This window comes from Drosophila subobscura, chromosome E (assembly GCF_008121235.1).
Source record: "Drosophila subobscura isolate 14011-0131.10 chromosome E, UCBerk_Dsub_1.0, whole genome shotgun sequence".
In the NCBI taxonomy this organism is placed as follows: domain Eukaryota; kingdom Metazoa; phylum Arthropoda; class Insecta; order Diptera; family Drosophilidae; genus Drosophila; species Drosophila subobscura.
This window is the reverse complement of record NC_048531.1, coordinates 1,031,552-1,057,561: the sequence shown is the minus strand read 5'-3', so window position 1 is coordinate 1,057,561 and position 26,010 is coordinate 1,031,552. Positions and strand designations below refer to the sequence as shown.

The 26,010-nt window shown below is 41.5% G+C and overlaps 1 protein-coding gene across 8 annotated transcripts in view; it reads right to left on the bottom strand.

Annotated features, from left to right (window-relative positions):
* The window catches only part of LOC117891932 (venom metalloproteinase 3), a 56,971-nt gene extending 30,983 nt beyond the window's left edge, over positions 1 to 25,988 (bottom strand). For 2 of the 8 annotated variants that reach the window (XM_034797768.1, XM_034797769.1), the window contains exons 1-3: positions 24,913 to 25,988; positions 18,879 to 19,000; positions 11,164 to 11,595 (exon numbers count right to left, since the gene is read on the bottom strand). In XM_034797768.1, the coding sequence (XP_034653659.1) occupies positions 11,164 to 11,595; positions 18,879 to 18,965 (519 nt within the window). In that variant the 5' untranslated portion in view covers positions 18,966 to 19,000; positions 24,913 to 25,988. The remainder of the gene's footprint in view (positions 1 to 11,163; positions 11,596 to 18,878; positions 19,001 to 24,912) is intronic. The other 6 variants (XM_034797767.1, XM_034797771.1, XM_034797774.1 and 3 more) reach the window with 6 other exon arrangements.
* Positions 25,989 to 26,010: the final 22 nt, after the last annotated feature.

The window sequence follows — 26,010 nt, the reverse complement described above, 5'->3', positions numbered from 1 at the left end:
CTTAATTTGTTGTTGCTTGTTGTCGTTGGTGTTGTTTTCGCTGTGTATTTTCTAGTTGGACACGACGACCTTGTGGAAAATAAGTTCAAAGTGACAAGTGGTAAGTGGCGACCCCCACGCCGCACACACTCATACATATATGTATGTACGTGTAGCATATTGTACAAGACTCACGTATTGCGGCTGCCATGAATCCGAAACCGAATCCGAGTCCGAGTACTACTTCAAATCGGAGCCGGAGTCCATAAGCAGCGCTAGTTGTCAACTCTTTGGAGCCTGGCCAAATGTTTTAGCCATATTTATGAACTGTCAGTCGGCCACTTATTGCTCTTGACACTCGTCTTTGCATGGACCAATTTTCTTTGTCCAGCTGTGTGCTATGTACTACATGCCGCGTGCATATGCATGGAGATGTTTTTTTGTTTGTTTGTGTTCTGGAAAGCTCAATGCCGACTTAGCGGAAGCCCCGAAGTGTAGGACTTTAACCGCACTAAAAACAATCTAACACACCGATATCGGGTATCGGCGGAACGGTTGCGAGATATTATTTAATCACGAGAGATGCCCTTAGCCTCATCTGTATATCTCTAGCGATCGGTATCTCCCTTGATTGCGTGCCCTTTTATCGCGGCGAAGTTTGGTAGTCATGTTGCTCACAGCAGACCAGTTTTCTTCTGACTCCAGATGGCATTGTGCCAGGGTCAGTCTCGTGCTTAAACCTATTCAGGTAGGACTTAAAGCATCCATGTCCCGTCAGAAATTGGACACTTGTCCATGACTTCGGCTCAGCCAACTCTGCATGTCATGAATTAGCATATGCGTCCATCGCCATTTGCTACTACTGTCCCACAGGTCTTGACATTGCCGTGTTGTGCGTTGCCTAGTGTCCTCTCTGGTCTCCTGGTCATTTTCATACCGAACTTGCTGTGTCCTGATCCCTGCGTCTTCTGTTGCCAGCAGGTGGATATGGATCAGTCCAGCTACCACTAGTGCGGCATCTTGGCATATTGTTATGAAGTCACAGCACACTCTCAGGGCGCACAGTCTCTGTACACAATTGCATTCACGGGCGTCGAGCTAAATACACTCGCTGGGAACGTCCGCCTCGGCAGCCTAGAGCCTCTCGTGTTTGCCATTATTATTATTATTGCCTATGGTCAATCATGACCCCCAGGTACTTAAGGCTTGGAATGATGGTAATTGTGGAGTTGCCTACTCGGATTGTGGCCTTCTCAACTACTTTCCTACTTCATATGGAATTCCTCTGTGTTAGACTGATTCTTCCCGGCCAGTCTATTTCTGTCACTTGCTCGTATATTCCACCGAATTCGGATGTATTAATATACGAGCAACACTTGACCGCCTTAAAAACTGTATCTTCCTCGCTATCTGACAAAGACCATTTAATAGTTCTCGGGGATTTCAACCTGCCAGGTACTGTTTGGTCTTCGGTTAACGAGTCAAATAACCTTGTGCCCATGTCACGACATGATTTTATTGATGGCTTATTAGACCTATCCCTGTCTCAAGTCAACCATGTGAAAAACTCCTTGGGTCGATTGCTTGATCTGTGTTTTGTCTCGGATCCGACCGTAGCGTTGTTAACACGAGCACTCCCGCTCACTATTCCTGAAGACTGCTATCATCCTACTTTCGAAGTGTCGGTAGATATTGGACCTACTGTATCGGATCGTGCGGGTAGGCTATCTGAACGCGTCCGCTGCTTTCGTAAAGCCGAGTTTACGAAGCCCAATAACTTAATTAAGGATTTTGATTGGTCCGCTCTGTACTCGTGCACTGACGTCATTGAGGGCACAAACATTTTTTACAATGTACTTGACACAATTTTTGACACGTGTGTCCCACTTTCATGTCCGACTAGATCTGCGAAACCTCCTTGGTTCACCAAAGAGTTATCCAGTCTAAAGAACCTCAAATCAAGACTATTTAAAAAATCTCAAGAAGTTGGTTCTCCCTCTTCTCTTTCTAATTAATAGCTCGGTCAAATTTCACTGTTCTTAATGCTCAATGCTATAGGAACTACCTACTTCGATGCAGGATACGTTTTTCACAGGACCCTAAACAGTTCTACAGCTTTGTAAACAGTAAGCGTAGAACGTCCGCACATCCATCCATGCTATCATTTTTGAATATGTCGGCAAACAATGATCAGGCAATCGCCGATCTTTTTGCACAATTTTTCCAAACCACCTATTCCCAGGAAAGCTACCCAGGCACTATGTATCCATATAGTTTACCAAGGTCGAATGGCATTTTCTGCCCTTTGTTTAATGAAGGCTCCTTAATTCATGAACTCCAATTAGTTAAGCCGGTATTTTCACCGGGCCCTGACGGAGTTCCCGGCTGTGTACTCAGGTACTGTGCCGAGTCTCTGTGCGGACCTTTGCTTAAATTATTCAATCTATCCATCCATTCTTCTAGCTTTCCCCCATCTGGAAGGAATCCTTTATAATTCCTCTCCATAAGAAAGGTAGCAAGTCTAACGCTAAAAACTATAGAGGTATATCTAAGTTATCCGCTATTCCTAAAATGTTCGAGAAAATTTTAACTCCGCACTTGCAACATCTTTGCAAATCACTTATATCTCCAGCTCAGCACGGATTTATACGGCGACGATCAACAACCACTAATCTTTTAGAGTTCACCTCCTTTGTCATTAAAGGCTTCCAGGGGAACTTGCAGGTGGATGTTATTTACACTGACTTCAGTAAGGCATTCGATTCTGTAAACCTTTCTCTTCTTGCACAAAAGCTCGACCTTCTAGGGTTTCCGCCCAATCTGTTGAGATGGATTACTAGCTACCTGTGTTCTAGGTCTCAAAGGGTCCTTTTCAAAAACTCCTTATCTTTACCTGTTATTGTTACTTTTGGGGTACCACAAGGTAGCCATTTAGGCCCCTTACTTTTCACACTCTTTATTAATGACCTGCCTTCTGTCTTAACAAATTCTCGAATACTTATGTATGCGGATGATGTTAAGCTCTGTGTCCAGTATAAGGACATTTCATTTCACTCTCGCTTGCAATCTGATCTCAATAGCTTTCAGTCATGGTGTTGTGCAAATATGTTACACCTTAATGCCTCGAAGTGCAAAGTAATGACTTTTCATCGCTCCCGCCCCTTACTGGCACCTTACACCCTCTGCGGTAGTTCTCTTGAGAGAATTACATTAGTTGATGATCATGGTGTTAAACTAGACCCCAAGTTAAAGTTTTCTGAACACATTTCTACCATGGTAAATAAAGCCATGGGTGTGCTTGGGTTTATAAAGAGGTGGTCAAAGGAATTGTATGACCCCTATATAACGAAGACTCTCTATATCCCGCTTGTTCGTCCGATTTTAGAATACGGCTCATGTGTATGGTGCCCTCAGTACAACATACATCAGGACCGTATTGAATCAGTGCAGAAAAACTTTTTGCCCTGCGTGGCCTCAACTGAGATGCCACTGTGAGACTGCCATCCTACCGTAGTAGACTCCTAATAAACCATCCATCTTTAGTTAAACGTAGAAAAATGCTTGGTGTAATTTTTATGCACAACTTGATCAAGGGGGATGTAGACAGCCCTGACTTGTTGAGCCGCGTAAACTTTACGATTCCCATTAGACCCACTAGAAACTATATTTCTTTGTTCCTTCCAATGTGTAGATCGAATTATGCCTTGCACGAACCCTTTAGAGTTTTATGCTCGGGTTATAATTCCCTCTATCACATTATATCCTCGACTCACTCCTTTCCTCTTCTTAAATCTCTTATACTAGCCTACCTCTCCCGTAGTTAATTTAATTTTTTACTTTGATAATTTTGCTTGCTTAGCTATAGTTGCTCTAGTTCTAATTTTCCTCGAATATTAGCCTAACATCTATGTATCCTTCCTGCATGCTCGCGAACGGTTCGGTTAATCGCGCCGCGCGTCACCGACTCTTGGGGTGATGTGCTCCCTTAGGTAGTCAGCGATGATTACCTGCAGATACGCCGGTACTTGAAAGTTATCTAGTGTTTCTAGTATGCGGTCCTAACCGTACTGTCTCGGTGAGAGTTGACGCGTTACAACTTCCTCCAGACTCGTGTAGATTACGCGCTCGATGATCTTACCCACTGTCTAGCAGGTTTGATTTCTAAATCCTGAATGCCAGTTACGGGTAAATTTCCTTGGCTAATATAATCAACTGGAAGAGAAACGAGAAGGGACGTGTGAGACGCTTCTTACGCGTCACAACTTTTATACCCGGCACTCAGTACTACATCTGCACTTTAGCGGTTATTTGTCAAATTTTACATTTTTTCTTCATCTGTCATCTAAATCAACAACACTGCTCACGCCAACACGCTCCTTTAGCTCGCCACCCTCCCCTATAGACACACACTGCAGAGTCATGGCAGAGACGTGTCAGAGGCAGAGGCCACAAACTGCGCGAAGCAGAGTGTGAATGAGAGAATGTGTAAAAAACAAATATAAGCTGCGGGACGGGGTGGGTTTGGCCACTGCAAATTAATTACTTCATTGTAGCTATAATAATGATCTAATCAGATCCCAATTTGGTGATCTGATAGATATGGTCATTCCCTACGGAATGGTTTTCTATCTTCAAAATTTTAGATTTGGGAGGTTTTCGCCCTTTTGCGGGGGCGAAAGGGGGCGTGGCTCATTTTTGAAATACACTTGTAACAGAGTGAGCATACAGAAGTCTCGATGCAAAATTTGGTGGCTCTAGCTTCTATAGTCTCTGAGATCCAGGCGCTCAACAAGATGGACGGACAGACGGACAGACGGACGGGCGGACAGACAGACATGGCTCAATCGACTCGGCTATTGATGCTGATCAAGAATATATATACTTTGTGGGGTCGGAAACGTTTCCTTCGAGTACCGGGTATAAAAAGTCTCCCACTGAATGCGGACGAACTTAAGTTATTTGTTCACAAATGTATAGCATGAAGCCCTAGTGGCTTTCACTCTCTCTCCCTCTCTCTCGTAATCTGACGCTTGCTAACTCCAGTGAGACTCGTAATGGGACATTTATAAGGTATCTAAAAGAATATAAAATGCAGGACCAATTTTGTTGTGCACACCCGGTTGCTTAGTTAAACACAACCGATTTCAGCAGCTACGAAAATAGGTGTATTTTAAGAGGTCCACTGCTTTGTGGACGGATTCGCAAAAGCCAATTCTCTAGCTTTAAAACTCTTCGCCTGTAGCCGAAAATGAAATTAAAAGCCCAGAAACTTAACAACTTCCTGACTGCAAATTTATACACGATTTTGTTTTCTTTCTCTTGGCCATTTTTTGATGCAAATCAAGTTGGGAGAAAAAGAGACACAAATTACCCTAAGCAGTGAACTTGGCAAGTGAAAATTAGCCCCTGAACTCTTGTGGCAAAGCGAAGAAGGTTAAGGCATTAGTCCCAGGCCCTTAACCTGGCCAGCAGACAGCGCTAATTTTCCATTGTTCGCGGCAGGCAAAATTAGAGCTCAGGGCATAACAACTTTTACGATTGTACGAGCATTGGTCGCCCACTACGCACCATAAATTTGAGCGCCATTTAGCCAAGTCAACGGACAATTAACGCATTCGACGACTTGTAGGCGTTTCTCTGTTCATGCCGTTTGTTGCTGGCTCTCTCGTTCGTTTTTTGTTGATTTGTTTGACGTCGTTACGTATGTATACGCCGCGCTGGGCACATTTGAGTGTCGGATTTATCCATGCCTGTGTGTTGGGCTGTCTGATTTGCTTTGGAAGCTATCCAGTTTATTACGCACCATTATGCACTGCATACATACATACATATGTACATATGTACATACATAGATACATCACACTCATATATAGTACGGATCTGATTAAAGACCAGAAACATTTGGTGTTGGCATTTAATTGCAACACAATGCCAAGGCACTAGCTTGTCCATTGTGCGGTCAATTACGTATCCCATTGAGTTTTAGTGGAGCTAAGGCATAGCAGAGATTTTTTGGAGGCCCAGAAGTCTATGGAAGTCTTTCTCTGCAATACCACGCCAATGTGGAACAAGCCTCTTCAAATCTTGCCATGATATTTTGCCAAACGAACCCCATGTCCATATCTGTTCGATGCTAAAACCCTCTAATGGAGCAGGCAAAAAGGGAACGAATATTTTTGATGTTGGCTACAAAACACCAAGCCGCTTAGCGCTAACAATAACTGCAACATGAGCATAACAGGACCAACAGCCACAGTAGTAGGGGAAAATGTCAGGTAGCGGCAACAACTTGGCAGCATTATGCAACCGATTGCAGCAACAGAGATAGAAAAAGAGAAAGAGAGAGAGAGAGAGAGAAGATAGCGACGGGCAGCAGTCGGCAACAAGCTGAACTGCTTTCTAAGTCTGCTAAGTTTTTCCTGACAGATACCCCTGCCTCCCACTCCAGCAGTGCCTCTCTCACTCTTTGCCAGTTTCTTCCCCTGCCACTTTTGCTGATTTTGCAACTTGCATCACCCGCGCATTCAGAGAAAGACAGAGAGAGAGAGACTAAGAGAGGGACCTGACAAGAAAAAAAGAGGAAGAAAGAAAGAGAGACATAGTGAGCTAATTTCAAATTCATTCAGCGGCCAAAACGGCCAACTCATTAATCATGCTTCTCCTCAGCCGACAACAAGTTGGAATCGTTTTGCAATGACAACGATACACCCCATAGAGTGCAGCAGCAGCAGCAGAAGAGGAGCTTTGGCATGGGGCAGCCACAAATGCATTACAATTTTTTTGAATAACATAGTCAGACACAAAACCTTTTTTTAATTATGCACACTCTCCGAGTCGATGTCAGCACCCATCAAAAATACATTTTGAAAACCCAATTAGTTTGCTTTCAATGCATTTTGTCGCGTTGTTGGCGTCTGTTGGCAGAGGAGGCGACAGCAGAGAAGAGCTTAGGCCATTCTAACGCTCGAGTTTGTTGCCCAAGTCTTTCGTTTCTACTTTGACTTTATGGTAATTGTTAAGCTCTATAGTCCGATTCCGACTCCGAGTCCGAGTGTGGCCCAATGGCAGGTTGCCAAGCCTAAGCCAAGGGGGATTGTTCATCGCGAGCCTTGAGCAATTGGTAGCAGTCCACTATTGGTCTACCTAGAGAAGCATAGGTATGGACTACCTTGAGTACTTTTCGGTCGTGTTAACCCAAATCAATTGTCTTCCGTCTGTGGTTTAAGCTGAGAGGGAAGTCGATCTATTATAAATAAGTAGTCTCTTGATTGTTGTTTTGGAAATACACTTGTATCAGTGTGATATCACAGCAGCCTGGAGGCAAGTCCGATGGCTCTAGCTCTGAGAAGTCTCTGAGAAGTAGCCGACAATCAAGACGGACAGACGGACAGACAGACATGGCTATATCGACGCGGCTATTGATGCTGATCAAGAATATATGTATATACTTTATGTTACTTACATCCACATTCGAGCACAAATACTATATACCCTTTTATACCTTATGCTTCGAGAACCTGGTATAAAAATAAGGCAAAAGTTAACTTTTGCTTACTTAAATAGGTTTTCTGATCAAAGTTCATGAAATGATGTGCCTATTTTGTAGATTAGTTAATGGAAATTTCCATTCCGGACACCTAAGCGACTTTTGTTGTATTTATTTATTATTTTCGGCATTTTGTGGCCGTAGGTGACCTTTGTGTGAAGCCTATCGAATGCATCGACTGAATGCTGCAGAAGGAGGGAGTGCCCGGCGACGCCTTGTGTTTGCCTTTCGTTTTGTTTCTCGTAACGTGGTGGGATTGAAATTGAGAGTGGGAGGGTCCAGGTGAAGTAGGGATAGGGTAAGCGGTGCTGGGTCGAGTTACATTAAACACTCTTCCACAGGATAAATTTCACCGCACGAAATGGCATGGTTTTGCGTTCGGGCAAATATGAAATTTCACTTCGAAAAACTTTAAATATATTTTGGTGATTAACTTTTTACTGCGTATTGATCAACAGAAAACTATAAAAAAACATAATTTCAGCAAAACGGGGAAACTGACTCAGGCCTTTTTACCAGAGATCAGTGAAATATTATTATACCCGGTACTCGAAGAGTAAATAGGGTATATTGTATTTGTGCACAAAAGTGGATGTACATACGTAACACACAGAAGGAAACGTTTCCGACCCCATGAAGTATATGTATATATTCTTATTCAGCATCAACAGCCGAGTCGATAAAGCCATGTCTGTCAGTCCGTCTGTCCGTCTGTTTTGTTGAGCGCCTGGATCTCAGAGACTATAAAAGCTGGAGACACAAAACTTTGCATCCAGATTGCTGTATGCTCACACTGTTACAAGTGTAATTCATAAGTTCGCCCGCCCCCATCCGCCCCGCCCGATCAGATTGGATCATTATTATAGCCAGATCGAAGAAATTAAGTTGCAGTGGCCAAACCCACCCCGTACAGCACCTTTTTTTACTTTTTATTCCACACTCTGCTTCGTGTAGTGTATGACTCTATGGGAGGAGGGCGAGCTAAAAAAGCGTGTTGGCACATGAAATGTTAATTAGATGTACATGACATATGTAGAAAAAAGGTAAAACGTAAAATTTGAAAAATACCACTACTGAGTACCGGGTATAAAAGTTGTGACGCGTAAGAAGCGTCTCACACGACCTTCCTCGTTTCTCGGTGATTTTGCGGTCTGTCAGCAATAAACGAAAGACAGACAGTAAACAAAAAAAAACAACAGAATGCCAGAAATTAGAATAAATGCTTTTTTTCGCTCATTTTTTCGATGGTTCTCGGAAGATCTTTGACATAGTGACGCCATAAGAGGGAAAAACATCGATAACACTGTTGTTGGTAAGTATAAGGTCTAAATCTTAGAATCCATTTCTCCATTTCTCTGCGGAATGAGTGCACCATGGCAACGAAGACCCCAAAAAATAACATTGCTCGACAAAATCGAACTTGTGTTTCCTTGTGTTTTTTTTTTTATAGTAGAACTTTTATTTACAGAATTTTTGGAAAATTTTATTTTTTGTTAATGCTTTTTTAATTTGTTTACATAAATGAAGATTTAGACTTAGATCAGAGGAGATCAGAGCTCTCGCGCGGGTTGCTCAATCCAACATACGTGTAATACAGAAATAATGCTTCAACAGCTGGTTCCATTTTATATAAAAGAGTATATATTTACAGATTCCAAAGAAAAAGGTAAACATTTTCAAAAGCGTCGTGCCAATCTTTCCGCATTTCAGGTCGAGCGGTTTAACACTGAATTATCACAAATAAATCAAGTTGGAAAAAAAACATGAATGAAACCCAAGCTGAAAAAGACCAAAGCCTTAAGAGTTCGGTCGCCGGGTTCATTTCTTTTTTCGTTTTGGCTGTCGTCTGACATGACATTTCACTTTCATTTCCGAAGTCTTGCGTCTTGCATTCAAAATTTTGTTGTGTGTGAAATCCTCTCCGCTCTCTCTCTCTCCCATTCTCCACCCTCCTCACCTGTCACCCTTTCCGTTTAATTCCCACCCACTGCGGGTAATAGGCGCACAATTAAAACTTGTGGCAAAATTCGGCGGCTTTAGCTCTTATAGTCTATGAGGACTAGCCAACAAACAAGACGGACAGACGGGGAGACAGACAGACGGACGGACGCACAGACAGACATGGCTCCATACATACATATGTACATCCACTTTTGCCCAAAAATACAATATACCCCATTTACTCTTCGAGTGCCGTGTATAAAAAGTACGATCAATCGATTGTGCTCCATGGGAACACGCCCCCAGCACTTATGAATAATGGACGAATGGTACAAGAGTACAATACATACTCGTATGTATGTACATACATATATATGTACATACATATAAACAATACATACTGGAACAAGGCGTTTGCCAAAGTGAACCGAAAGAAATTGAACTTTACTCGCAACTCCAGAAAAGTCACGTTCATGGTTAAAAAGAAATGTTTGCGAACTGAACTCGATGGGAGCTTGTAGGTGAAAGCACCTGCTTTTACCCAAATATCTTAATTCAAACAAATGTTAAAGAGAAAACTTGATATTCTCAATAACCACTCAAGGACCAGGCTAATCAAGCTAATCTAATAACTTTAATCTACCAAAATGGCACCTGCCCATTAAGAATTATCAAGTCTACCAATGCCAAAAAATAACTTCCCAAATGTAAGCTTATTTTCTCCACTCAACTCTTATACGAGTACGTTGATGCTTTCTTTTTTTATAGAATACATCATACAAATTCTAAGTGCTGCAGAACAAATTCAAATGTAGTTGATCTCATCGGCAGTCGTTGACATAAAAATGATATTTTTGTGGTTTTTACTTTTCACACCATTCCAATCATACATATGTACATACATACATATGTACATACATAACACGTAACGAACAAATATAGTCAAACGCGGTCCAAATACAAGAAGCGCGGCCTACGCCTAATCGCTTTATCACATGGCCAATTAATTTTGATTAGGTGCTCGAACAGGCAGAGGCACAGGCTCACGTAGATACAGAAGGCAATGAAAACAACGAAATGGTAGAGAAACAAAGCAAAGATAAACAAAGTAAAAGAAAATCAAGCAAAGCAAAATAAAATACATCTTTGCACGAGGCTCAGCTTGAAAAGAGTGAGAAACAAAACAAAGAAATAACGAAGCAAAAATCTGCGTAACTCAAGCGGAAGTGTGGCGAATCAGCAAATCAGAAAACGTACAAAAGCAAAAAGCAGCTATAATCATTTTCTTAGTTACCCGCCGTGATGTAATCAATGAAAGTGCAATAAAAGAAAAATATTTATGGGGGCGGGGAGAGTACAATAAGGCAACAATTGAGGGCAGCGAAAGAAAAAGAAGACAATAAACAAAAAAGGAATAAGGGTATGCAATGTTGGAGGAACGCTAGTAAGAGGTTTATGGTATGGAAGAAACTGATAGTGATAGTGAAAAATATTAGAGCGACACTTTTAATACTCGTTTTTTCACTATCCTACTTCCAATGACCAAGATTTCATCCAAATTCTATTTCAATCTGGCCACCGATTTTTTTTATAACTCTATAACTGAATCGCGACAGTCTCCACAACCTAGTAGATACATATTATCATTCTGCGTCTTCTTGTTTCGTCAACAAAAATCTCTCATATCTCTTACTCACCTCCTCCTGGGCAATCTCCTGCAGGTCTAGGCCGTGTGTGGCATTGGGCTCGCTACCCACGCTCCACATACGCATCTGGTGGGCCGCATCCTTGAAAAGGCCCTTTGTAGCGCGCAGAGTGAGGTTCATGTGGTGTCCGAAGGCGCTGAATGAGACGTTATGGGATTGGATGGCGCTGACGTCGATTCCGGACAGATGGTTGCCACCTAAGGCGATGGCGTCGTGCTTCATCTCGCTGTAATACGAATTCTTGCTGAGATCCTTTTTCACGTGGTGGGGCGGCAGGGCTGTGGCTGGAGCCGAGATGCTGCGCCGCCGCCGCTGGTGGTTGTCGTGGTGCAGTAGCTGGACGACCTCATAGTTTGGCACAGCATCATGTGTGTCCACGTGGAAGACGGACTGCAGCTGCTCCAGTGACATGTGTTTGTGCAGCTGAAACGACAAAAAAAGAAATAAAACATTTTAGTTAGGTGACCAATAATGCGTGCGCAGGGCAGTGGCAACAAATTGTTGCAATTGTTTGATCATTAATTGTAAAATGATCAATAATTTCATGCCTTTAATCGATTATAATCGAAAAATTATTCGGCTATCCGTTTATTCAGTTCGTGTTTGCATTGGGCCGCCGCTCAAGTGCTATCTGGAGATTACCGTTTAAGCCAGAGCCACAGACAGAGCCAAAGCCAAAGCCAACACCAAAACTCGGCCAGGCTATACTCTGAGTATTCGTCTTCAAAAACTGGGTCAGGGTCAATGCGTTGTTTGAAAGATTTCTTATAAAATCACAACAAACATGCTCATAGCAAATTCAAGTATTTCTGAATCAAGCGAATTACCAGAAACAAATATTGGAAAACTATCTGGGCCGTCGTGTGTGTACACTTTTCATACCCGGTACTCGAAGAGTAAATAGGTTATATTGTATTTGTGGTGAAAAGTAGATGTACATACAGATGTAACGCACAGAAGGAAACGTTTCCGACCCCATAAACTATGTACATATGTATATATGTACATATATTCTATATCAGCATTAATAGCCGCATCAATGGATATGAAGACTATAAAAGCTCGAACCACCAATTTACGCATCCAGATGGCTGGTACATCACACTGTTACAAGTGTATTTCAAAATATATGTAAAATGTAAAATTCGAAAAATTGTACACACATACATATATATGTATGTACATGCTAAGGTTACATACGTACATACATACTGACTGAGTACCAGGTATAAAAGTTGTGACGCGTACGAAGCGTCTCACAAACGTCCCTACTCGTTTTTTATGCCCGGTACTCGGAGAGTAAGTATTTGTGGGGGAAAAAATGTAACACATTCCGACCCCACAAAGTATATATATTCTTGATCAGTATCAATAGCCAGGTCGATATAGAAATGTCTGTCAGGGACCATAAGAGATAGGGCAACCTGTTACGCTGTTACAAGTGTATTTCACCCCCAATTTTTATTCGACCTATCGTAAAAAAATACCGCATCTTTTTAAAATAACAATTATCATTACAACCAGATGTAAGATACTTACATAAGTTTAAAAACTTAAATTAAAAAAAAAACATTATAAAAATACCTTAAATTCTTTGAAAAAGTTCTGCCATATAAAAAATAAATAAAAATCAGACCAATTCTAAGCCCCATATTTGTAAAAAAAAAAAAGGTTATTTGGTTCCTCGAGGGAAAATTCGGTCGGGTAGTGTAATCAGATCTGTTACAGGGTCAGAGCGGGAATAGAATTTCCATTGAAAAAAATAATTGCCAAAGCTGGCAAGCAATAAAAAAAGACTGCGAACTTGTTGCATTTCTTGCATTTTATTTTCCCAAAATGGTCTGAAATGAGTCAAAAATGGACCCAGACTCTGAATTGGAGCTTAATGACGTCGAATACAGATACAAAAAGCGAAGCGGCAGACAAGGTAAACGCGAAAAAAGATTCACTTTTACAGCTACTCGTACGCAGAGATGGCTCTGGTCTTAGGCATAACGGTACGGCCAGCATAATGATTCTTTGTCTTTTATAACAAATTTTTCGAATCACTGCCGTGGAAGGCGGGCAGGTAGGTGAACAAACGCCAGAAGAAATCGAAACACAGGGTAGACAATGCCAACAAGTTTTTACTTTCGTTTGGAACGTGTTTTGACCACAGACAACAGTCGCATATGAGACCAGGAGCCGGAGCCAAGCCAGCCAGCTGTTACTGCAAATTAAGCCACTTTTGCCACTGCTGGCGTAGTCGTCGTCGTTGCCCCATTGAAAGTGAAACTGAAACTTGCAGAAGGAAAACAGTAGACAAAAACGAGACTCTTTCGATGACGCGCTGAGCTTGCCACTCGAGTGAGATTTTGATTGTTGCATCGAGTCGAGTGCAATCATTTGGCCTTGAATGCACCATTCGATACTAGGGCTCTTGGCCCGCACAAGCAAAAGATGTGGAAAGCTTTGCACCTGCAACGAATTAGCCAATATTCTTCAGTGCTCTTGCTATTTGATATGCAAATCCCGCTGTGGGGAACGGGAACGGGAACCACACCCAGACACCAATCAACACTCAGCTCTGGCCCTTGTGGCCAATTAATTGCAATTACAAACAAATGAGCCACAGAAAAACTTCGATCAACAATTTCGAATTATGCAAGAAACGGCGTCATCCAATGAACAAGATCAGCCTCTGAGATTAGAGAGCCAATGACGGGGACGGAACTCAAATGGGAATGGAAGGTGCTTTTCCAAGTGACGAAACGTTTGAAGGAGCTCTGAGTGTGTACAGATAATACTGCATATAGGTACTTGAAAATGCATATGTGATATATTGCTTAAGATATGCAAGGTCATTTTAAATGTGTCTCAAGTATAGTTTGGAAAGAACTCAAATAAAATCTATAATTTTCAAAGATAACAAAGCTCAGCGAAGAATCGCAGCGGTGAAGCAAACGCTTCAGGCCATACTGCAACTTGTCATGCGAATCGATTAGCTGGCTTTTTAAGCTGCGATTTCCGACTGAGTAGCTTGCCACCGGCAGGTGCTGTTTACCCACCAATTTGTCCAGGCATAGGTTTGATTTTATTTTTGGTTTTCGCGGAGTGCAATGACGGATATTGTGAAATGGTTGCTGTTCGTAATTTGTTAGGCTGCCTCTTGTAGTCGAATCGATGGCAATGTCTGACGCGGGCAATTACTGAAATTGTTTGAGATTACTCATACGCCCGGCAGACCACTCGAAGAGCGATACTCGTATATAACCGGCATGACGACGACGCGATGGTGGTGACTATGGATTTGGCGACCAAGTGCAATCAGAGTAAAGTCAAAGTAAAATGTGTAGCCGCCAAATTAACAAAAAAGTGAGCTTCAAATTGGCTCTGGCTGAGGCCAATACACTTTTTATGGCATATAGTCGGAGCCAGCAAGAGCTAAAGTCACATTCACTGTGTTGCAGCAGTTTTCCACTCTTTCTAGCCGAACAAAGTCAACACCAAACCAACAGCAACAGTACCACTCGCACAACCGATCGACGCACGAAAGAGTGTCACTCGACCTTTCGCATAGTCATACACAAAGAAATTATTCACTTCAAAAGCAACAGCAAGACCAACGGCAACTTCAGCCGCAACGGCAACATGTTGAGGATGGATCCGAGGACTGCGCCGGGTTGAGGGTTGAGCGTTCGACTGCGAACTATTAAATATCCACTAAATTACGATCGTGTGTTTGGGTTTCGTTTCTTTCCATTTCCTTGGGTGTGTTGACCTTGCCGCCATGGCTGTCAAGCGGCGGAAATTAGCAACTGCTTCTGTCCGCGCTAAATTTTCAGTACTTTCAGGTTTTTTCCACCTCTTTATTTTGGGACTTAGCTTATGCCAAAGATTATCAAAGTGTGAAAAGTTCAGGGTGTTACGACACAGCCGCCATGAATGGGAGACGGACGCACACGAAGAGTGATGGCAATTTTGTGTTTATGTATGTATGTACATACATACATACATTTATACATACATATGTACTTGTTTATACATACAATACCGCAGGTTGCTATAGAAGTTCGTGAGGCTGAGTTTACTTTTTCGAATAATCTTGGACTATTGAGAGAGTCCGCCTAATGGAGCACATCATTTGATGTCCTTATTTGTGTACAAAAGCTTTTCCTACTTTTTAGAATGGAATATTTAACGTTCCGCTTGCGATTGCATAACCACTTTATCTGTCCGCAATTACTCATACACTGAGATTCCACCCACCTCCACTCATACACACACACAGTCCTAGCGGGACACACAGACACAAGACAAAACGGAGCTCAGCCGACAGCTGCAGAAAAATACATGCAAAACGAGAAGGGACGTGTGAGATGCTTTTTACGCGTCACAACTTTTATACCCGGCACTCAGGATTACATATGCACCTTAGCGGTTATTTGTCAAATTTTACATTTTTTCTTCATCTGTCATCTACATTAACAACACTGCTCACGCCAACACGCTCCTTTAGCTCGCCACCCTCCCAACGGACAGTGACGCGGCAGAGACGCGGCAGAGGCAGAGGCAGAGACGTGTCACAGGCGGAGGCCTCTGCCACTGCGCGAAGCAGAGTGTGAATAAGAGAATGTGCAAAAAACAAATATAAGCTGCGGGACGGGGTGGGTTTAGCCGTAGACGTAGACGTAACGAAAAAATCATGAGGTTAAACACATATGTATGTACATATTTATCACACTAAGGTTACACTCATACATATGTATATCAGGGCTCGGCACCCATACAATTAACGAGCCGTTTTTGCGTTTGTGTGTGAAGACGTACCCAAAACGGAACATTGGTATTGGTACGAATCACTGTAATACGCTTGTACGTGAGGGCAGCGCAGCAGCAGCGCCTTGTCCCGCACCCATGGGATAGGGCCGTGCCGAGCCCTGATGTATATAAAGACCGAATACAGAAGTTGTCACGCGTACGAAGCGTCTCACAATCGTTCCTGACCATATCTATCAGATCACCAATGGGATCCAATTGGATCATTATTATAGCCACAATAAAGAAATTAATTTGCAGAGGCTAAACCCACCCTGTCCCGCAGCTTATATTTGTTTTTTACATATACTCTCATTCACACTCTGTTTTGCGCAGTTTATGGCCTCTGCCCCTGACACGTCTCTGCCTCTGCCGTGTCTCTGCCGCGACTCTGCCATGACTTTGCAGTGCGTGTCTCTAGGGGAAGGTGGCGAGGTAAAGGAGCGTGTTGGCGTGAGTGGTGTTGTTGATGCAGATGACAGATGAAGAAAAAATTTGACAAATAACCGCTGAAGTGCAGATGTAGTACTGAGTGCCGGGTATAAAAGTTGTGACGCGTAAGAAGCGTCTCACACGTCCCTTCTCGTTACATATTCTCTCATTCACACTCTGCTTCGCGCAGTTTATGGCCTCTGCCCATGGCACGTCTCTGCCTCTGCCGTGGCTCTGCCGCGACTCTGCCATGACTCTGTAAGTGTGTGTCTCTAGGGGAGGGTGGCGAGCTAAAGGAGCGTGTTGGCGTGAGTGGTGTTGTTGATGTGCAGATGTAGTACTGAGTGCCGGGTATAAAAGTTGTAACGCGTAAGAAGCGTCTCACACGTCCCTTCTCGTTTTTATTTGAGCCGTGTTTCTACTTTTATTTAAGATCTGTCTTTCGCAGACAATTATTAAATTTCCTCTCTTTTTGGGTACTTGGCAATCTTATTTCAGTTATCTTTTTTGGTTGTTGAGTCCGAAAATCTTAAGCAGGCTGCTGGATATGCTGTTATGTAATTATCATTACTAGCATTTGAACCACTGAAGTTTGTTCGGTTCGGTTCGGTTGTGGCAGCCAGATGAGAGTTTTAACGCTCAGCACCATGGCTTTTGCCGCTTAAGAACATATGTATGTTCTACTGAGTACCGGGTACAAAGTTGTGACGCGTAAGAAGCGTCTCACACGTCCCTCCTCGTTTACTTCTTATTTAGTGGTTTTGAATTGTATTCATTGTTCAGTGAATATTTTGCATATAAACAGACTGACAAATTACTCAATACGCTTTTGGGTCCAAAAATATCAGCAATAGAAATACCCTCTGCAAGGGTGCTCTTATAACGGACAGCTGTGACGATCCTGTAGCACGATAGCAAATTGTTTCAGATGGAGTAAAAAAATGCAAACAATTCTTGATTTCACAATTAAAGACTTAATTTATTTGGCCGGCCATTGATAGCCATGGACGATGTTGGAAGGCGGAATAGGATTTCTCATTTTTGTTTTTTTCTTAATTTCAGACAGCACATACAACATTAACAAGATCTGCAGCAGCAACAGCAGCTGACTCATGCCGTTTGCCTCGATATTCTTGTTGTGATTTGCATGTTTTGCCTTGCTCTGCTCTGGGAGTCTTTACTACAATTTTAATACTGATACTCTTGTACTCTTAAAGAAGAACCTACATACATACGGACCTACATACATACATAAAGTATAAAGCCGGAAAGCCAGAATATTTGTGTAGCCTTTTATTTGGTCTTTGACTGTATATATGTACATACATACATATGTAGCTCCGGATGTTTTTGATATTTTTGATATTTTGTAAATCAGTTTTCTATTTTATTATGCTGGCACAGTGGCAACAATCGTGCTAGAAGGGTATGCAGTGCTCCGGCACCCGAAGCTTTTTATTCCTTCTCGCTATGCCTGGCTGCCATTGGAAGGGCCTCGTCATAGTTTTTTCTGTTGCTGTGGCGTGTCAACTTTAATTGCAGTGGAAGACGGAGACGAAGTCGTTTATGGGGCATCATGTTGCAAGCGCAGTTTATGTGACTTTGGCAAGGCCATAGGTCAACGTCTCCGTCCCGACAAACACGAACTTGCTTAGAAAACTAGCCAAATTAAATGCGTTAGAAAATGTTTGACAAGCAAGCCATCACAACGACACGTAGAACAGTTAAGCGATACTTAAGGCAAAAAATTCCACTTAACGATAGCTGAAGTTTAAGAGATTATAAAAATGAACGAGAAGGGAAGTGTGAGACGCATCTCGGCTATTGATGCTGATCAAGAATATACATTGTACATATGTACATATATACTTTATGGGGGGGAAACGTTTCCTTCTGCGCGTTACATACATTCACTTTGTGCACTCATACAATATAACCTATTTACTCTTCGAGTACCGGGTATAACTAGCTGGAAGGACAAAAAAGATAAGGTATGCACTTGAATTAATTGCAAGAACTCTTTACATTTGACCTAGGGTAACATTTTGTTGGCAACGCTTCTGCATTGAGACAATCAAAAGTGTTGACTTCAATTGAATTTCAATGAGACACTCACACAGATACACAAACATTGGATTCCTAATATGCGAGTAGGGAATAGAGACTCTCTTCGGGTGAGGTGCACTGTTTTGTAATTAAATTATAATACACATAAAATGTTTTTTTTATTTCTTGAAATGCTAATTACGCACAATGCAAATGACAATGAAACCGCCGACTGGAGGCTTTTTGTGTCGGGTTTTTTTAGTTTTGTTAACCGGCCACTTTACCCTGTTGACTGTGGTAAGTGCCCCCCAAATTGATTTTTATCGCATTGACTTCATAGACGCATTCTGGGACACCGATACACTGAACATGACACACGCCACTTGGCATTCACAGGGAGTGTACTTGGCGTGCTTACTGTCTGTACTTACATCTGGCATGGCCTGACATATCTTGCTGGCCAGTAGTAGCGCTGTGATGAGTCCCAACGTGTATGTCATTTTACGTGCAGCTCGCATAGAGTGTGCTACGAAGATTCCTTAAAACCCTTAATCTGAAAATGAAAGAGTAAAATAGTCGATTAATATATGCACACTGACCAAATTTAGGGTTGTATGTATTTCTTAATGCGATATAATGAGTTCTTCGATTAATCGTAAATCTTATTTTCTCCGTCATTTATTTATCTATAGCTTATTCAAGCTACTACCTTCCATTTTTCACCACTCTGTCATGTAACTCTTCTTATTAAGTTCGCCTTACGTAGTTCTTCCCATTCCCATACTTTACCATTCTCTTAGCCGATTGCGGAACACAAAGCCTACGAAAAATGTCTGCCTTACACTCAACTCAACTCTCCTCTCCTTGACCAGCTCTCCACCCCACTCCCACACCTCTTGGACATGCTCAAATGGACATTATTACAGTGTGCCAAGTACAGTAAGCACATGCCATCATCGACAGTCTACATAACTGCATGGCTTCCACGAGTATGGATTTTCAATAATAATTGTTTTTAGTTGCAAAACCTAGTTTTCGGACCCGTTGGCTGAGTAATTAATTGTTGCATAAAGCCGAGAAGCAAGAAGCGGGACTGTAAGACAATCTTGGCCGGCCCTGCTAATTGCTAATGATGCTGCTGTTGTAGCTTTAGTACATCCGCCGGGGTATCAAATGCGGCTAATTGTCAATAATGATGCAGCGATGCGTGGCAAGAGGCAAATATCATTCCATTCCATCCCATCCCATCCCGTGGCATGCCATCGTACCCAAACCTTTTGACAAGCCGACCAAGAAAACAAACAAAACTGACCAATAACAGCTTTAGCAGCAGCAAAAGCACAGATTCAGCAACTGCAATTTCATGTTGCAACTTCTCGGCGGCATTTACGACAAATTGCATGACATTTTAGTTGCCCGCTTCCCCCTAAAGGTTTTGTTTGCACAACTTGCACGCAAATGTTTGCAAGATTTCTGGTTGCCCAAACTCAATGCAAAGAAAGTCTAGGGCAAGTGTCATTTGATTTCCCCTCTCCTTACCACAAGAGCAATCTCACACGAAATGTGTACTGGCGGCTTCACAGACGATAACTTTATCGAATAATACATTTTAAATATTACATTTTTTCTACACTTGTCATCTACACCTACATCACTTCTCACGCCAACACGCCCTTTTTGCCCTTCTGGGAAAAAAATAAACAACGCTGCTGCGGAAACGCTTCCTTCTGTGTGTTAAATTTTAAAATATTAAATACAATATACCCTATTCACTCTTGGAGTACCGGGTAAAATGAATCAAAGGCATGTAAGAAGTCAATTCACATAAAGTCAACGATACCAAATTGATGTGACTAAGCCCGAAGATACAGCTTGACGTTTTTTCGTATACCATAGTATAGTTGCCTGTATCCAAATAAGATAAGAAACATAAACATAAACATGAGTTTCGAAACGAAAGCAAGATACTCTGTAGAAGCGGCACAAGACGGCCGGCAGCTCAATTGATTCGATCATTTGCATAATTAAGGTCGATTAGGGTCGAATCATTCGCCATATGCGTGCATGCATAAATCTGAGTCGCGCCAGCTCAAGGTTATGGCTATGGCAAAACTATTTTTTTATTTATATTCAATCTTGCATAATTCCCGCTCATATTTTTATATAATTACTGGCATATGCCTCCACAAAAAGAAGAATGAAAAAATGATACGCATCATCAAATGTCATCCAACTTCGAACAGAAGCTGCCTGCCCCAAAACGGTGGAAATGAAAATTGAACTGGAACTGTGCCAAACCCCATTGAGAGAGACAACAGCAGCCGTAGCAAGAGGCAGAAAGCGAGTTGCATCGTCAGCTTCCGCATAATTATGCCACCGACAGCGAGTCAGCCAACACTTGGCCATACATATATTTTAGTCTTTTTTCATTTTCTTCACTTTTATTTATTTGTCGGCTGGCGTTTACACCAGCGTCAGCGTCTGTTTCGGCTTTATGGGAATTTGTTGTGTGGTTGATGGCTTTGGTTTTTGCTTTCAGCTCCCTTGCTTTCTTAATGAATTTGCTGACACAACAATCTGAGTTGGTTTTGGCGTCGCTTCCACTGCTGCCACTTTTGCAGCAGGTCTGTTGTAAGTCCGTCGCTGGCTGTTTCTTTTTTCAAGGGGCGTCAGCGTTTTACCCAAATTGACATTGACAGTCGGACTGGGCTATCACCTCTCTCCTCCCTTCCCTTTCTTTCTCTAGGCCACCCCACGTCTTGCCCCTGAATCATAAGACAGCTGAATTTCAGTTAAATCGGCTGCTGCCACTGCTGTTTCTGTTGACTGCCCTTGTTTAGATGGTAAGCACCTGAGCCAGTGACGTACCAAGTGTGATTAGCTCTGCATTTCGCTTGATAATGAACTTTACTTATCATTTACTACCACCTCACACCAGCTCTAGCCAAAGCTCACAGGGCGTATGAGCACTGCTGATTGTAATGAACAGGCCAATCCTGACCCAAAGCCATACTCACACCCCACAAAGGTTACATAACAAGGTTCAGCTGTGAACGTTTTGCACAAAAGATTATACATTTTTTTTCAGAAATGTACAGACAAATGCATCTTGCAGACACAATCCGTTGCAACTTGCAAACAGCGATCAAGTGGTGGTGGCGGTGGTGGCGGAGATTACGTAAAATGTCTGTGACCTGAACATTTTGCTATTGCTCAACATATTCAGCCTCTCCCTCTCTCTCTCTCTCTCTCTCTCTCTCTCTCTCTCTCTCTCTCTCTCTCTCTCTCTCTCTCTCTCTCATTCTCATTTTCTTCCTCTCAGTGTGTAAGTTTGTGTGTGTGGATAAGGGCGAGCGAATCTTTAGCCCATTGTCTTGATCATTTTTATTAGACAATGGATATGTGCTTTGGGAACTTGTACCTTGAGTCGGGTGTTGAAAACATTGCGGACAACATCAGAGGGTGAAGAAACAGCTGTGCAAATTTTTTACGTTGTGCAGAAGCAAGAAAAAAAAAGGTAAAACATTGAAAAAGACGCTCTCAAAATTTTCGAATGTGTTTCTTTTAAGCACCATCTAAAGTCTGAGTAAGCTGTCTGAAATCACCAAAGATGTTGCTTCTAAACCTGTTTCAGGGCCTTGGCATTCGATGTTTGGAAAACTTTTGGCCGCAACATCTGTTTTCAGGCAAATTTAGATTTGTAGATACATATGTATATCTACGTAGATTATGATTCCACCTGGGAGAATCAGCCGAATAGAGAGAACTTAAGCATGGACCCAAGCAGAACGAGCCACATGCGTATACTTATTATCATTCATTCAAAATATAGATATAGAGAGAGAAAAAGAAAAAGAGAGAGAGAAATACTTGAATAAATGCCTAAACCTGTTTTGGGGAGATACCCGTTAAGATATCATTAAAAAAAATGTGCAAATATTGAAAAATGGCATGAAAAAAATGTCGGAGAAGAAGAAAGCAGTCAAAGAAACACAACGCTGCGCATATGCAATACGCCAAACTAATTAAATTAAAATATGGCTAAGCAATGACCGCAGAGGAAAGGAAAAATAATAAGAAACAAAAATCTAAGGCATCACAACATAAATTATATGTTAAGCCAAAGAACAGACACCAACACAAGTCGCACATTTTATAATTTAGCTTTCAAAAATGTTTTGAGTTTCGGAATGGAATATTTTCTGTGGCCGTTTATGTTTCAAATGCTTTTCTCGCTGATTGTTGCAACTACCGTTTCTCTTGCTATAATTTTCAAACTGTTGTTACAACATGCACCAGCAACAACAACAGTCTAAACCGATTGCGTGCTGCGTCGACGGCGCTGCTGCGGTCTAAACCGGCTACAGTCGGAAAAGTTGTAAGCCGCATAAAAAATGAAAGTGAAATGGAAATGAAAGAAGACGTTGCCAGAAATGTTTGACTTAAGTTTAGATTTCAATTTTGTTTATATTTTGTTCGTTTTTTAACGTGTTTGATCACACTAAAACGGAAACCAATTGAATTTATGACGTATTGTTCATGTTTTCCCTGTGAAACATTAGCCACCAATGGCGTAAACGGGACATTTTTGTATAACGAAAAATTAAACCACCGCTTTGTTTATTTTAAATTGTTCTTAAAGTAAGAAAATTAGCGTGTTTCCCGTAATAAACTTGAAAAATACAATTAAAATTAAATAATGGAATAATAATACGCAAGTTTTTCTATCGGAGTGTATAAAATTGTATTTCATCATTTTTTTTTCCAAACCTTTCAATACAACTTCAAAAGTAGTAACATCCACTAATAAATCATAGCATTAGCTCCTGCATCAATGCATTGATTGGGGGAACACAAAAGTTCTCCGTGGAAGTGAGAAAAAATAAACTTGAGTACATTGACCACCCGGATCGTAGCTAATAGTCCATGAATGTTAAGCAAACGCAAAGAGCAACAAATATGAGTATGTTGATGAATGCTGAACGCCAGCAAATGGCAGCAAAAGTTAAAAATACGAACCATCAGGTTACTAGAGTTTCGTCTTCGTTGCGCTATCAATGGATACACAAGTGAATTAATTCCCGAAACAAAAATCAATTGAAACCCTTGCGATGAACGAGGCATACACTGGGATATCTGTATGTATTTATATACAAAATGTTAACATATATGTACATATATACATATGTATGTGTATATATGTATGTATATACAAACATATATGTATAATACATATGGAATATGTCTGAGGATACATACATATGTATGTATTTATTTGTATAAATATTGCAGCAGCTTGCATGTTTTCCAAAGAATATCAACAGTACAGAAAGTTCGAAGCCTCCGGCTCGAATACTCAATGCTGCTTGCGCTCTTGAGCTGGAGAGCACGAGCCCTCCCTGCCACTCTCTAGCTGACTCTCTTGTACACTCTTTCTCTTTGTTGTAATAAAAAACTGCTATTATTGCAATAGCAGCAACAATATTAAGGAGAGCAAAGCGTAGCGGGCAATAATAACTGTAGCGATATTACAAAATCGCGTTGGTCCGAGGCTCGCAAAAGCACACCGAAATACCAACAAGCACACACACTCACACTCACACAGACACACACCAACAACAATGAGATAATAAGCCTACAACAACAGCGTGGCTCGAAAAGTTGTTTCAGCAATATAAAAAATATATGTATAAAACAAAACCAGCTCCACTCAACCTCCACTGGGAAACAAGCCCATTTTGTGGGGCCAAACTAAAACAAAAGTTTTGTAAAAGCATATGTACATATGTATGTATATCTGGGTTCCCCTTAGCAGAGCAGGATCCTGGTCTAGAGGTCTTGTTTATTCCACCCTACCTTGCGAATTGTTTACGAGAACTGTTATTTTTCCCCATACTTTGCAGAGATATGTAAATAAAATAATTGAAGTTACATTTGGATTCCACTAGGAATTTAAAGAATTTTTAAAGATGATCAGTATCTTTTTACCAAAAATGTGCGGTTATATTCGCTTGAGAAAAGCCACATTGATAATTCCGACAAAAATGTATTTCTTACAGTTCCCAACACCTTTTTGTTTTATTAAACCATTAGCAGGTCCGCCATATTCGAATCAAAAATCACATATGAAGTAATAATTTTAACAAAAACTTGTCTGCAAATTAGTAAGAGACATCTAAACAACTTCTTTTTTTTTAATGTCAAAGACAAATGTAAATTAACTTTTTTCTTGTTTGATGCCAGAGAATTGTTCTAAGTAGGAGGGAAAAAGTCTGGGAACAGTGAAGAAGATCATGTGATTAATGGCTTTGGATCTTCTAGACTATACTAAGAAGGTACCACAATAAAATCGGTAATAAGTTCTTATTTTATATTCCTTTGATATAATTCCTAATGAATCTTCGGATGTATATTTTCGCCATAACTTATGGGACCTATCTTTGTATATAACATCTGTGTACTTACCTAAGTTTCTTCCTACTTTGTGTGTTAATGGCCAAACAAAAGCTTTGAAATGTACTAGTTTTTATTAAATCTCCAAGTTTTTACTGCACTTGAATATATGTAGGCACAAAACACTGTGATAATCTGATTGACTTAACCAAAGAACTCCTCCAAACAATTTGCAATGTTGGTGGTACAGGTCCTTTTTGTTAAATTCGAATGGAGTTGAAACTTCTCTCGCCTCTAATCTTTTTTCCGTGTGCCGTTCGGGATGAATGCAGTGCGACGAAAACGATAGGACTAACGCGCGACGATAGACACAAGACAGCAGCGGAAGCGTATCGAAATCAAAGTTGAATCGGAACCGTGGCGGTAGCTGAAGCTGGAGCCAAAGCCGGAGCACAGAACACACGCGCACGCGAACGGAACGGAAAGAAAGACGAGCAGCGATTAAGCTGGAGGCGGACAGTGGGCAAAGATTAAATACGGCGTGAAATTTGCCCGCCAGCGAAATTTTTTCTTGTTATTAACTTATTTTATTTTGTTGCTTTTCTGTAAGCGAAATTTTTTGTTCACTCAATTTCGTTTCATTGTGATTGTATTGCTTTTATTATTACTGCTCAACCTTCGGAAGGGGTAAGAGGCAGGGGCGGGGGAAACAGGCAGCTCAGAACACAAAAAAACATAAACAATCGCGTCTTCACCAGTGACAGCGGCGGTGAGAGCGACGACGACGGCAGTGAAACAGACGCAAAAATTAATAGCTGGGTGCGAGCGAGATGGAGTCGACGATAACTTTTAAAACAGATTCACTTTTTTATGTTTTTTTGCACGACTCGATTACGAAAACTGGTGTTAAGGCAGAGAGAGGGAGAGAGCTTGAGAGCTGCTGCTGGACGGGGACTGCACTTTGGAGCTCTTCTTGACGTCACTTTTGTCACTGCACTGAACAGAACTCTGAATGGGATTCTGAATGGGATTTCTGTAGTATCCGTACAGCAGCGATCTGCATAACCGTTTGAACTGATGGATTTTTTTTTTGGTTATTTTGTCTTAAAAATTGTTGTGGCCGTCTACGGAAACTGGTCGGCTCACACTGAAGTTAACGTTCACTTGGGC